This window comes from Haemaphysalis longicornis, unplaced genomic scaffold, assembly GCF_048455015.1.
Source record: "Haemaphysalis longicornis isolate Haplotype H1 unplaced genomic scaffold, Haemaphysalis longicornis Haplotype H1 scaffold_8, whole genome shotgun sequence".
Lineage (NCBI taxonomy): Eukaryota > Metazoa > Arthropoda > Arachnida > Ixodida > Ixodidae > Haemaphysalis > Haemaphysalis longicornis.
The window spans coordinates 49692122-49705389 of NW_027526445.1; the positions used below are offsets into that span (position 1 = coordinate 49692122).

At 47.0% G+C, this 13268-nt stretch overlaps 1 protein-coding gene across 4 annotated transcripts in view; it reads left to right on the top strand.

Moving 5' to 3' along the window:
- Rsg7 (Regulator of G-protein signaling 7) overlaps positions 1 to 13268 on the top strand; it is a 92993-nt gene that overhangs the window by 68983 nt on the left and 10742 nt on the right. For 2 of the 4 annotated variants that reach the window (XM_077682038.1, XM_077682035.1), the window contains exons 15-16: positions 952 to 1044; positions 4670 to 4776. In XM_077682038.1, coding sequence (XP_077538164.1) covers positions 952 to 1044; positions 4670 to 4741 — 165 coding nt within the window. In that variant the 3' untranslated portion in view covers positions 4742 to 4776. Of the gene's footprint in view, positions 1 to 951; positions 1045 to 4669; positions 4777 to 5269; positions 5397 to 13268 lie in introns of those variants that run through there. The other 2 variants (XM_077682036.1, XM_077682039.1) reach the window with 2 other exon arrangements.

Below are 13268 nucleotides of genomic sequence, written 5' to 3' on the forward strand. Positions count from 1 at the left end.
AATTGCTTAGAAGCAATGAGCAAGCCGACATCAAGAGAATATACGCACGTTACCTCATCAGCCGCCAATACGCTGTCAGCACGCGACGCTTAATACTTAATGGTGTTCGGCAAGTGTGCGTAACTGTTGTATATTCTATGTCTATAAGTTTTCCCCACTTTTGCTGGAAAACTGTGTTAGCTATAACCATTAGCAGGGAGTCACTATGCCTGGCCAAAGAATGGAACGTATTGAAAAAGATTGCACAGATAAAGCGCCAGTTCCTGGGTTACAACTGCCGCAACAATGCTTCTTACCATATGAGGATGCTGGTGTGTTAGACTAAATGCTTCCTCTGCAGGCAGTGACCAGTTAGGAAAGAACAGTGTTTTTCTACCATTATTTTACCGAGAACAACGCATGTCTTGGAGGTTCTCAGCTACAATGCTATGACATTTTCATTGGTGACGTACCCTGCTAGTTTGGCCAATTTTTCGTTGCTCAAGGGAAGTGGGTAATTATAGCGTGTCAAAGTAGATTGCACCCTAATTACGGATAATCCTTGTAGGAGAGGGGTTAAAGTTGTGTACAGATTGTCAGCTAGGCTGTATAAAAAATTTCGATTAATTGATGCTTGCTGCTGGCTGTGTCTTATGTTGTAGGAAAGCTTTTGAGCTTTTCTTTTTTAATTTACCTCTTACTGGAGCACAGCTGGAAAATTGGACATTTTAGTTCTCGTCCTGGTGACCACTAAACTGTGGGTGACCCCAAAACACTTGCTTCAGTTTGGAACTATGTGAACAAATCACCACTCGCCTTGTATTCATTTCAGAAGCTGTAATCGCTATTGTTTGTGCCAGAGTCCAAGCTGACCTTCGGTATTTTTTTCCTCTCTCGTGAGCCGTCGCTGTAGTGCCTTGACAGTGGCTGATGACCTTTGACCTTCTCTCTGCCCTTTTCCTGATCCTGCAGTGGCATGTCTACTTCGTGATGAGGAACGACAGCTATCGGCGGTACACAAACTCCACCATGTACACGGATTACGCCAACGGCACCAAGAAGAAGGTATGTGCGAGCATCCCATCGGGGTATAGCAGTATACCTACTGGCAATTTTCCTTTGTGTCGAAGTATAACAAGCCTAAGCGTTGTGACAATTAACTAGAAATATTTTGATAATAAACTTTTCATGCCGCGTAAGTGCTACCTTAGTGAGGAAAGGAGACAGTCGTCACTTGGGAGGATGTCGCGAGCAGCTCAATGCTTTAACAAGTGCCTATATTTAGTTACTTAAGCGCTCTCTTTCCAATGTGAGATTAAAGTTGCAATTTTTTTTAAAAACAAACAGCGTCGGTTCGCTTGAGTGTAGTTTGTCATTGTTGTGTGCTGCGTTCGTTGTAAGGCGTTGTTGTCTGTGTCCACACTAAAATTCTCTCACCTTGCTGTTCGCTCCACACTGCACCGGTGTTGAGGACACGTTTGGTGTTTGTGAGTAGTGACTGTGTGCTTCACTGTGCACCCGTCAGTGTTTGTTACGTGCAGTATATACGCAGTATGAGTAATATATGTGTGAGCTATACAGTTACGTTCAGAGGCTGCAATATTCTCCCCCGCGCAGCTACAGGCATGACTTCATTTTTACAAAAGGAAAAGGAAAGTAATCCGGCTCGGCTGTAATCAGCGAGTACAAAAATGTTCAGGCGTATAAGTGTTGTGTGTGCTCTCTCTATCTTGTTGACCGAACGGTATTCTTAATCAGTTGCATATACGTAGTTAAAAAATGCGCACACATTTTTGGCAACTTCTTAGTTCAGTAAGGTTTAGGAAACGAGCTAAATACCAGTCTGTCTACACGCCTAAGTAGCAGCTGTTGTCCCATGAAAGGCAACCAGAAGTTTATTTCAGCAAATCCTGTGTACACTTTTTCCGAATCAGCTGAAGAGTTTGCTGGCTCCCTGCTCGCGATGCAAAAATTGTGCTAGCTGACGCGTTAGTTGCAACCAGCCGTAAACACCCGGGGTGTAATTTCTGCGTGTTTTTGTTCTGGTGGCGTTGTGAAGAGCAACCGACTGTGGATTGCATCAGCCTGCAACAGTTCCGAGCCCCACCTTCCTGTAGATCTGTGTGTTAGTCCCTTTCCAGTCCCCCTCGTAGGTCCCCGTAGAGCTGTGCGTTTGTTCCGAGCGCTCGGGCATCCGCAGTCGCTGTGGTAGTAGAGGTAGTAGTGGACCAATGGGCTGTCTCAGTTTTGTGTATTCATGCTGGCCCCTGTTGGTTTTTGTGCCAGTTCCTTTGGAAACACATTTTCTTATTTTCGCTTTTTTTGTCCGTGTGTGCTGATACGTACGTGTGTATACCATGCGTTGTACTCGTTTAGCGTTTTACCTTTCCGCCCCTTTTGTTTTTCTTCCTTTTTTGTGTACGCCAGAGATGCAGGGTGTTTACATCCCAGCAGACAGTGAATAGAAGAGACGTAAATAGAAGGCTGCCCATATTTCATGAGCGCCAATGTGTTCTTTGTATTTGCCTAATAACTGAGTGAAACTTGTTTGGCTCTACAGATGCACACCTGTCTGCAGCCGTAGCTAGTCGCTTCCCCGTCCTGGCTTCCCTAGAGCATAGTCAGCCCTGGGACGTCTTCAGCCGTGCAGAGCAATCTGGCACACTGTGCTTTATTTGCAGTACAAACGACACATCACCTGTCATAAATAACTCAGTACAGTGCCCTTGGCAGAGGGTGCCGCTCCACGCATTGATTGGGTTCCCCTTCAACAACTCCGGCTTAAAGTTGTTAAAATTGTGCGTTGGCGGGTAGGCTCTTGCGAGGCTTTTGCCGATGAAAGGAAGGCTGTAGAGTTTATCGGGTTGGCTAAAGCAATGCAATGACTGAACATTGCAAAGATGGTCACGAAGAAACATGACTTCCTGTGTGTGTTGGAAACACAAGGATGTTTTTTTTTTTGGCATGTCACATTCTGTCTAAACACTGGAAACAGGGGCTTACTGGACATGCTGTAATGGCGACTGGTATGGCTAGTTCCCTGTCAGTATAGTCAGAATTTTATAGCTCGTTGGACCTTGCTCATGCTATAATATCCAGAACTGTTTCATGACAATGACTTTTCCCTCCACCTCAGTTAAAACTTGCGCTGTTGCGCACGCCAAAAATTACAATAAGATCATCTTCTCCATCATAAAGTTGACTTTTGCTTCTTCTGACCACACTTGCAGTATTCAGCACGGTTACAGGCATTCTAACTTCCATGCCTGTGCAAAACTCTTAAGACAGCTGCCATTAGCAGCTGCCGTTGTAAAAATGAAGTAAATGTTTTACGGATTTAGGCACAGATGTTTGAAAAGTTGAAGAATACACAAAAGTTTGCTGTTATTTCAAGGATTCACAGTGAACCTTTACTATACCAGGTATTAAAGTTCTTCTAGTATTTCAAAATTGCAGGTAACATTCCACTTCGAGGGTTTCAACCTTGCTCCGAAGCATAGCTGTGATTGCAGCCTTGAGGCATAACGCGCTTCCTTATTGTTTTGCCTGCGTTACATCAGACCTCTGCAAAGACATCGTAAAAACTCGCACAAAATGAGTGCGTGAGTAATGACTTGGGAGTCTGGAGGAATAGTGGTACTTTCCAAAGACGCAGGTGACACTGGCCTGAGCCTAAAATCGATTAAACTGTTATGAGTATCTCCTGCCCGTTATGCTATGGTTTTTCTAATGTTAAAGGGCTTATAATTGGAATGGCAGGAGGACATGTCATTGTGACAGCTGTTAGTGGCAAATGTGTCAATGTATTGCGCTGGTGCAGAAATCCTGTAAAGGGTGCTTCACCGCAACAATGCTTATATTGAGGAAAAGCCAACTTATGAAGTAACAATACTAGCAGGGGGCGTGATAGCCGCACGTAAAACAAGAGTGAGGTCAAAACTAGCTGGTGATGTTGTTGAGGAACAAAATACACCAGTGGCAAGCACAACCCCGTGGGAGATCGGCCAGAGACATGGACACAAACCAAAAGGCAACTTCCATATGAGCATTACATAAGTGTGAATTCTGTGTGCATTGCAGTGCCACACAGTGCCACAGTGGATGTAGGAACTTGCTTTATGAAGCAATCAGTTGCGTGAGCGAAATACTTCTTCGGAAGCAGTCAATGAAGGCAGTCCAAAGCAGGCAGCAACCACCAGGACTCGGTTGACATTAACAGCTGCCTTGCAAAGTGCAACCTGCCTTGAAAGCACTGCCAGATCCCACTCTAGGATACCTTAGTGCAAAATTCTACGACACAGCTGTTGCCCTAGCGTCTTTATGACAGCTCCGGGCTATCTGTGGGGTCCCAAGGACTTGCAGGCCGCCATTCTGGAAGGACGAGTGGCTCCACAAATGGGTGCTTAGGAGGCAAGAGCGGGTGATTCCCACTTGTCCTCTTGTTGCTGTGCACGGCTGAGGACGTCCCCGCTGTCCCACCACGCAGTCTGGCGCATCGTGGTAGTGGCGCAGTAGTTGCGAGATGCTGCAGAGTAGACGCGTAGAGACTGTGTGTGCATCCTAAAAATGTGGTGGAGGAAGAGGAGGAGGAGAAGAAGGAGGGGAAGTGGTGGGGAGGGTGTTGTCTTGCCCCCCGCTGCTGCTGCTCTCGTGCCAAGCCCAGCAGCTGACCCCTGCAACGTTCTCGCAGACGTCTGTGAAGGGGCTCCGCTCTGTGATATCATTCACGGCCAAGAAGGACCCGGGTCCATCCTCCTCCTAGCTTGCCTGCCGCCGCCATGGCTGCCTCGCGCATGCGTGCGTGCCTCTTTCTTGTCTCTCTCTCTACTCTACTGCCTTCTCTCTCTCTCTCTCTCTGATCACTGACGCTCTCACAGTATTTTTACGAAACGCGATACGCCTTTCAGGCATCAGGGTGGCTCTCGCAACCTCCGGGACAACTCCGTTCAAACTTTCTGCTGCCCTTGCTGCCTCTCTCATTGGCACATTTAAAACACCTTTATTGACTTCACCTGCAAGTTTATCATAACTGCACGGCAGATTCTTGTAGATCCTTGATGCTAGCAGTTGAAGCACAAAAGGTGCCTTAATGATCTACACACTGTGCAAGTCCTGAAAGGCAAGGTTTTTATTATGCTCTGATCATTTGCATCGGACTGCCACGTCACAGTGTGGTATGGTAACTTCGCATTTTTCCTGTCTCCGCCTAACTTCTCTTCACCTTAATACTACTGTTCACTTTGCCTACAAGCAGCTGCCTGACTATATCACTCTTTTGTGTTTATTGCAGTTTAACTCTGCAACCAGGGTTGCTTCAGTTCCCACGTGACCTTGACCTATTGCATCGAGAGGCAGTCGCACTGCTAATCTTTTCTCGGTCATTAAAGATATTAAATCTGTTGCTGCCTCTAGACTGCCTGCTCTTGAGAAAAGCCTGAGGAAGTTAGTTGGCAGATAAACCATGCTGAGATTGGTGAGGATATTATATGCAATTATACGTACAATTTTTTTATATCTACTGTTTTCAATAGTTTCAGTTTGAGTAGCACTAGACCACCTGAAGGGACACTCAAGTGAGCCGTAAACATTGCCTAATCACTTTATTAGGTTTAAAAACACACTGGCAAGTTGGCAGGGCTAAACAGCAGATTGGCAGTATGTCGGAACCTGTACAACTTATTTTTTGCCGAACGTAAAGTCTGTATTGGTACCCATGAAATGGGTGAAAATCAAAGTTATGGAGGCTGGAATAGACTGAAAACACATGCAAACTAGCGTAACATCATTATGGTGCAACCACGACCAGCGCATGATTAAGTGCGGAGCACTGTAGGGTACTACCTTGTCGTCGTAGCTCATCCGAGGTCATGGTATCTAGCCACCACAGTCATGCACCCAAACAGAGACCTTGAAAAAATCACCGCTTCCCCTGTTCGGGGTCGAACCTGGGCCTTTCACGTTACGAAGCCAATGTCAAACCCATTGTGCAACAGAGGCACATGTTATCGCATGCAAAGTGTTAAGGGTAACCTTTGCGCTGGGCCGTTGCCTTGGAAACTGCCGTTGCTAAGCCTCAAATAAGTACACAAAAACAAAATAAGGAAAGAATCATTAATAAAGCATTAATTACCACAAATTAATGAAAACTCAATCCAGTGTCTCTTTATAGGCCTTTTCAGCAGCTGCAGCGCCCTCTCTACTAGTCGAGAGAGGGCACCGCAGCCCCCTTTGCTAAGCACTGCTTTACACTTGAGAGCTTTCATGTTGAGTGGAAATGCTTAAATTTTTCTCCTCTGCCACCCTTTGCAGATAAGCCGAGACGCTAGATATCCGCTGAATAGTCGAATAATGGATTATGCAAATTGCACTGCACAATGCAGCCACAAATAAGGCTTCGCAAAGTCACTTTAGTGTCCCTCGAAATTATTTTGCAAGGGCCTTGACTTTGCTGTAAGTCTTCAGGCATTTTAAAGCAATTGCAGCGGCATGGATGTGGAACAGTGCAGTCGACGTCATGTCTTCTTCATCGCCACTACTTTGACCCGTGGCCATTTGTAACATCAAGGTCATGCCACAATCGCTAGGACCAAGAAGTGTCTCTGTTACATACACAGAACTGCGCCAATTGTGTTTTTTGCTTTTTCTTAACTGCTTGGCTTCTGGGTGGCTGCCTTGCACCTCTGTCTTTTGATGTGTGTGTGTGTGTATGCTGTCGGCATGGGTTTTTGTTTCGTGCTCGGGGGCTGCTTTGTTTTCTCAAGGACTCGTGCGTGAAAGACTTCTGAGACTTGCTCGGTGCGGGTGGCTTCAGTGTGGTCCACTGGTGGCTTGAGCCAGCACAGAACGACAACACTGTGGATTGGATTCGGATTTGCGTGTTGACAAGCAGCTAGCGAAAACTCTCCTGACAGAAAAGAAGAATAAAACATTGCAAGGAGCGTAGAGTGTGCAGCAATCCTTACAAAACATGAGCTTTATTAATGGTTCTTGTGTGAGGGGCGACGCGGGCCAGCGAGGGCCCGAGACGCGACCAAGGCACTCGAAGGCAGAAAACTAACTTTATTAGCGAGGCAAGACGCCTCGAGGAGCCTCTCAAGCTACTACCGCCGGCCGCGCGCCGCACACTCGCTCTGCTCGGCTTCGTGCTCGCTTTCGATGTGTCAGGCAGGTGTCGCCGTAGTCTGTGCGCTTGCGGCGCTGGCTTCTGATGTGTCGGGCAGGTGTCGCTAGTAGTCGGTGCGCTGGCTCACATCCGGCTCCTCTCTGTTGGACCAAGTCCCTTTGGTCACGGAGGTGGCACTGCTTGCTGCCTTCACTGCTAGAGGGAATAGTCCTTGGAGCGCTTGGGGGTACGGGCGGCTTCCGCTCCAGGGGCTCCGCTGGCAGCTTCCACTCCAGAGGCTCTGGCCGTAACTTCCGTTCCGACTTCTGCTTTCGCGGTTTGTTGGAAGGGGGAGGTGGCGACGATGGTGGACGACGTAGCACGGAGCTGCTCATTGAAGGCTTTGCGGAGGCGGGTTCTGCGTGCGCTGGCGGTGGAAGCGAAGAGACTTTCAATGCTGCTTCTTTTTGAGAACTGTGCCCCTTGGAGGAACGCTTTTTGTAGCTTTTGTCCTTCGACTTGTCTCGGTGCTTCTGCGATGACTTGTCTGCTCGCCTTGAATCAGTTTCTGACGATGAACTTTTGGCCTCAGACAATTTTGGCTCTGTAATTTTGGCTTCCAACTGCTTTAGTTCGGGTGGCTTGTGCTCTGCATTGTGCTCAACATCTCCTGCAGATGAAGGTTTGGCGTCACATGACTTGTTTTTATCCTGGGGTGGATCTTTGTGCCGCTCCTTGTTTCTTGAACTGCTCTTGTGCGCTTTACAGCTCGATGAGGACGAGGGCTTGCGGGAACTGCCACTTGTGCTGTTGCTGCTGCGACTTTTGCTCAACTTGCTTTTGGACTGGCTGCGTTTCTGCTCAACTATTGGAGAAGCAGCTTGCTTGCATTCCGGAGAGGGGCTGTAGGTGTTTGGAACATCATCTTGGCAAGATAGTGGTAACCACGGCTGCTCTTCTGGGAGTGGCAAACGCTGGAGGCCTGCTGATCTGTGATGTCCAGGCATGTGGTGATTGAAAGAGGGCCCCTGGATCATAACAGCATTCGACATCCTGGGCAACAGTCGTTCATGGCACCGAACAATCGTTCCTGTGGGTGCGTGGCGAATTTCAGTTGGCATGGGTGGCTGAAACACCAATTGTGCATGGCTTGCAGAAAACCAGTCTTCACCTAATATAAGTGGCACAGCATTATTATGGAGGGCGGCTGCTTCAACCAAGGCGGTGATAGGTCCGACAGAAACCTTCAAACATACGGCACCAGCTGGAGCTACTGTTTCTCCACCGACGACGACTAGAGGGGGTCTAGTCCAGGGCAAGAGGGGCAAAGAGCTGACCAGGCAGCGGGAAACAAGCGTCACTTTCGATCCACTGTCGGGAAATGCATCCACTTGACCAATCCCAGCAATTGTTGTGGTAACAAGGGCACACTGGACCAGTGATCCATCGAGGGTTTCCGAAGGGGTACTGTGGAGAGCTGGGGAAGAATGTGTACTAGACGTTGGAGCGGTAGCTCTAGATGGACACTTGGATGCGAGATGTCCTTTTTGGCGGCATTGGAAGCACACAGCTTCGGCCAAGTTCTGTCCAGGACGGTAGGCAGGAGCACCATGTTTAGCGGAGATGGTGTGGTATCGGAACTCTTGTTGGTCTGGTGGCAGGGCTGAAATTCGCTGTGGCCGGCTCGTTCTGTCTGACACAGCCTGAGGATTCATGTACGCCGAGTTGCGGGAAGGCGACTGTAGGCTTGGAGTGGGTGGTGTGGCGTTTAGATACCCTGGGCGTGAAAATGGAATGGCCGAATGGCTCAGTGTTTGATCAAGCTGAGTGACAATGTCCATATATGCTGCGACGGTCGCTGGGCGTTGTGCTGCTATAGTAGTGGCCAGGTTCGAGTCGGCAATGCCTTGAAGAGCGTACTCTATGCGCTGAGTGTCCGAGAGAGTGACTGGGCATCCAGAGATGAGCTTCAGCTTTGCCAGAGAGTACTTGACAAGATTCTCTTCGTGTGCTTGCACGCGACAAGTAACTGCTTGTTGCCACTGCAGCAAGGTCTGCTTGGCGCTGAATTGATCTAGGAACGCTTGCCTGAACGTTTCCCACGTCGGGCATTGACGGCCAATGACGGCTTTCCAATCAGCGGCCGCTCCACGAAGTTTGCCCATGGCGACGGCGAGTAGTGTTGAAGGCTGCCACGAAGCAAGGTTTTGAGTTCGCTCCAACTCTTCAATCCAGTGGGACGCTGAAATGCCGCCGTCCCCACTGTAAGTAGGAAGCGATGCGGACAGGTCTGGAAGAGTTGTGACTTGAACAGGGACTGCAGCGCGTTGCGACACATGAAGGAGCTGCTGAAGTAAACCTGTCAGCAACTCGGTAGTTTGTGCTGCATCGGAGCTCGGCGGAGGCGGTGCTGTGTCAGGGCGCTGGGTGGACGCCGCGGAGTCTGGGGAAGTGGGCGTGGCTGAGCGGTTTTGAGCGATGTCGGCGATAAGGCGGTTTATTACTTCTTCCTTCGGCCCGGTAGCGTCCAGATTTCGGCGAGCCAACTCTTCACGGAGATAATCTGCTGTAAAGCCTGCGAGGTCCTCTGGCGTAGCCTCGTTCCAATTCACGAGCGGCATGGCGGTACAAGGCAGCAACTGGTTACGAGACGAGAGGGCGAGTAGGGCGAACGGTTTGGGCACTGAAGGCAGGTTACTTCATCGGGCGGGCAGGCGCCAACACGACAGTCGGTGAAACACAGGGCGAAGCGCGAAATGGCTCCGGCGAAGTGGGCGGTAGCACCTGCACACGGAGGGAGCGCTGGGCGACGAAACTTCACAGGGCGATGCTCCAGGCACGGTTCGGGGTCGACTGCGCCAGTTGTGAGGGGCGACGCGGGCCAGCGAGGGCCCGAGACGCGACCAAGGCACTCGAAGGCAGAAAACTAACTTTATTAGCGAGGCAAGACGCCTCGAGGAGCCTCTCAAGCTACTACCGCCGGCCGCGCGCCGCACACTCGCTCTGCTCGGCTTCGTGCTCGCTTTCGATGTGTCAGGCAGGTGTCGCCGTAGTCTGTGCGCTTGCGGCGCTGGCTTCTGATGTGTCGGGCAGGTGTCGCTAGTAGTCGGTGCGCTGGCTCACACTTGAGAGCATCCGGGTATCTTTGTGAAGAGCTGTTGCTTGACAAGGGTAAAGCACTCGGGAAAGTACGCGCCAATTAAGCCCTGCGTCAATATTTAAAATTTTGATGCACGATTAACGGTACGGATAACGAGGTAGTTCTATCACAGGGTATAAAGGCAGGCTCAAAAAACCCGTGGACACAAACCTTTTGCTTGGCTTGATGCACTGTCGAGGTCTTTCTTCATCTTTGGGCATGTGCATGGTGACGAATACTTGCCTTTGGAATGCCTGTGCGTGCTTCTGAGCATTGTGCTCATTTTAGCTTATTCTAGGCCATTTTTTTTCACATACAAGTGATACCACATATCTGTGCACTAGATGAGTAATCTAGCTATACAAGAGCGCTGCTTCTGTCACCAAATAGTTGATACATGCAGTGTACATGTGCCATTTTAGTAAAGTACTGGTGACAGTGTAAATGAGTATGCCTTTTGTGTAGCGTCTGTAATTATTTCAACTGTTCAGTGTGATGTGCAAGTTTAAAATTGGTACAGCCAAGGCGGAAAATCTGATCGCTTGGTAATGAGCATATTAAGGCATGATTGCCAGTGAAACAGTAAAGTGGACGAAAAGAAGAAAAAACACGGGACAATGCTAGCATTGTCCGGTGTTTTTTTTTTCTTAGTCCTTGTTACTGTTTTGCTAGTAATCGTGTCTTGCTTTAAAATTGGCTAATTTAGATACAAATATGATTTGTATAGCCCAAAGATCAAGTTTCATCTTCAAGTTGGCTATAGGGCGTGCTTCTTTTAAGCACCGGCATATTTAAACTGGCTGTAGTTCAAACACTCATGGAAAAATGAATAAAATTACATCAGAATTTAGATTTTTGCTTATCGTCTGAAATTCATACTAATGTAGCTAGGACCAGCTGCAATTCAAAATTTGGTTTGCGTTTGTAATTTCAAGTTGTGAGAAAAGTGTGTTTTGTGTGGATAGCAGTTCTAAATGTTCACTTGGTGGTTTCGAGCAATGTCTTTTTCGCTTTTGTTGAAATTGCGCAAGAAATTTCATGCGGCATGAAGTGTGGACGTTCTAGGCACATACAGGCCAAACGAAACCAGAGCACAGGTTGTAGGAGTTGTAGTCCTGGCCTATGGGCTGCCAGTACCTTGTTTTTGGCGTGTTAGGGGCACTAGCAATCGTCATTTTTACGCCTAATCTTCTGTAAAACCGAAGAGGTGAAGCCAATCGTAAACTAAAGAACTTCATTAGCACACAATGCGGGGATTAGGAATGCCTCATTGCTTGTGCTCACTGATAGCCTGCACTGGATCATGGCTTTCTGGATTGAGAAAGCCGCCTACTGTTATGCTCAATATGTAAATGTTTTTAGATACTAAAAAAAATTACAGTTATGCTGATAGGATTTGGGGACATTAGTATCTAGTCCTTAATGTAGATATAAATTTGATTTTGTGTAAGACATCCGTTTTTGAATTTGTTCAAATGTTCATATTTAATTTTGTGTTAGCTTTTGTAAAAAAAAAAAAAAAAAAGTTGCTGGAGAGATGCAGCTGAACATGACAGCAGGAACTGTGCACAAATCAAAGATTTCCATAAGACGAACATCATCATTGGGCCTGTGTTGGGGCAGAAGTTATGCCTTCTTGAACCACACGCTTGAAAATCAGGCATCAAAAGAACTGGTTTTGTCTTTCAAGCCCAAACTTCAAATGTTTGTAACTTCTGGTGGAATGGAAACAGCATATACAATTGCACTTTGTTGTTGTTTTTCTTTTCTCACACCAGTAAGGCAGTCGGCTTTCTTTGCTCTCATTGAATAATACGCTACCGTTTTCATAGCATGAGCAGCAATCACTTCACTATAAGCACAACCACTTTGGTGGCACATTACTGGTTCTCCTAAAAGTTTGCCAGAACTGGTGACCCGTTAGCGTGTGCTTGGTCTAGACCCCTTACATTTTCCTGTCGGGAACAGTTCTGAGCCGCTCGAGGGCAGTCCGAACTGCTTTCGCAATAAAAATTCCATGGGCAAATAAAATACGGAGCTCTTTGAGGCTCTAAAAAATTTTTCACAGTAATCTGAACTTCTTGCGGCAACTGCTGCATTCAGTGATCTTTTCAGTGCCCTGCAATTCTTGTTTGCAATCTTCCATCAGTTGAAGAGTTAGAGGGACAGCCAACCGATTTTTGTGCTCTTTATCCCAAATGAAAGGGCATTACATAAAATACCTTGAACTGAAACAGGTTTTCCAGAATGGTTGAAAGTGGAATTTTCGCATCTACCAGCCTTAAGTGTGCTGCCAGAACGAATGCCAGGAACCAAGACAGTGAGCTGTGTGTTAACACACTTTTAACTGTACGCGAGATGAAAGGAGATGTTAAAAAACTTGTCCCAAGCTAAGACAATAACAAAATGCAGTCTTTACTGTTCATTAATGCGGTTTTTAAATCGTGCATTGAAACCGAAACAGTGCTGTTTACATACAAGCAGTAGTGTCACTTTTAAACACTGCATGGCGCCACCTTTCAGATTTAAAATTATTTCCACCAATTTATTCAAAACTTCCTTGTGGTTCCCCCTATATAAAATGCCAGCTTTCATATGAAGTAGGGGACACGCACTGGCCGGCCTTTTAAATAATTTATCTTAGTGAAGTAGGTACAATTAACTATTCAAAACTTGAAAATACAGTAAGACCTTGTTTTAATGAAATTTCTTTATCCGAAATCTTACTTTCTTTGAAAAGTTTTATGCTTTCCAGTACAGTGTGTATGGGAAGCACATCATACTACAGCATTCAATGAATTCTAGCTTTCTGCCAGTCTCCTGTTCCGACAATTGTGTGTTACAACCCAGAAATTATCCAACAAACCATTACTACTAGTTATAAAGTATAAATTGGTAGGCTAATTAAATGTACTTTTAAACCTTGGCTAAAGCTGCATAAGACATACCCTGTCTGTGCAGGCTTGTGTGTGGGCGAATATTATGTAAAATATTGAATAATAAAATAGCGCTGTTAACCAAAGGATAAAATAGACTTATAGAGGCAGG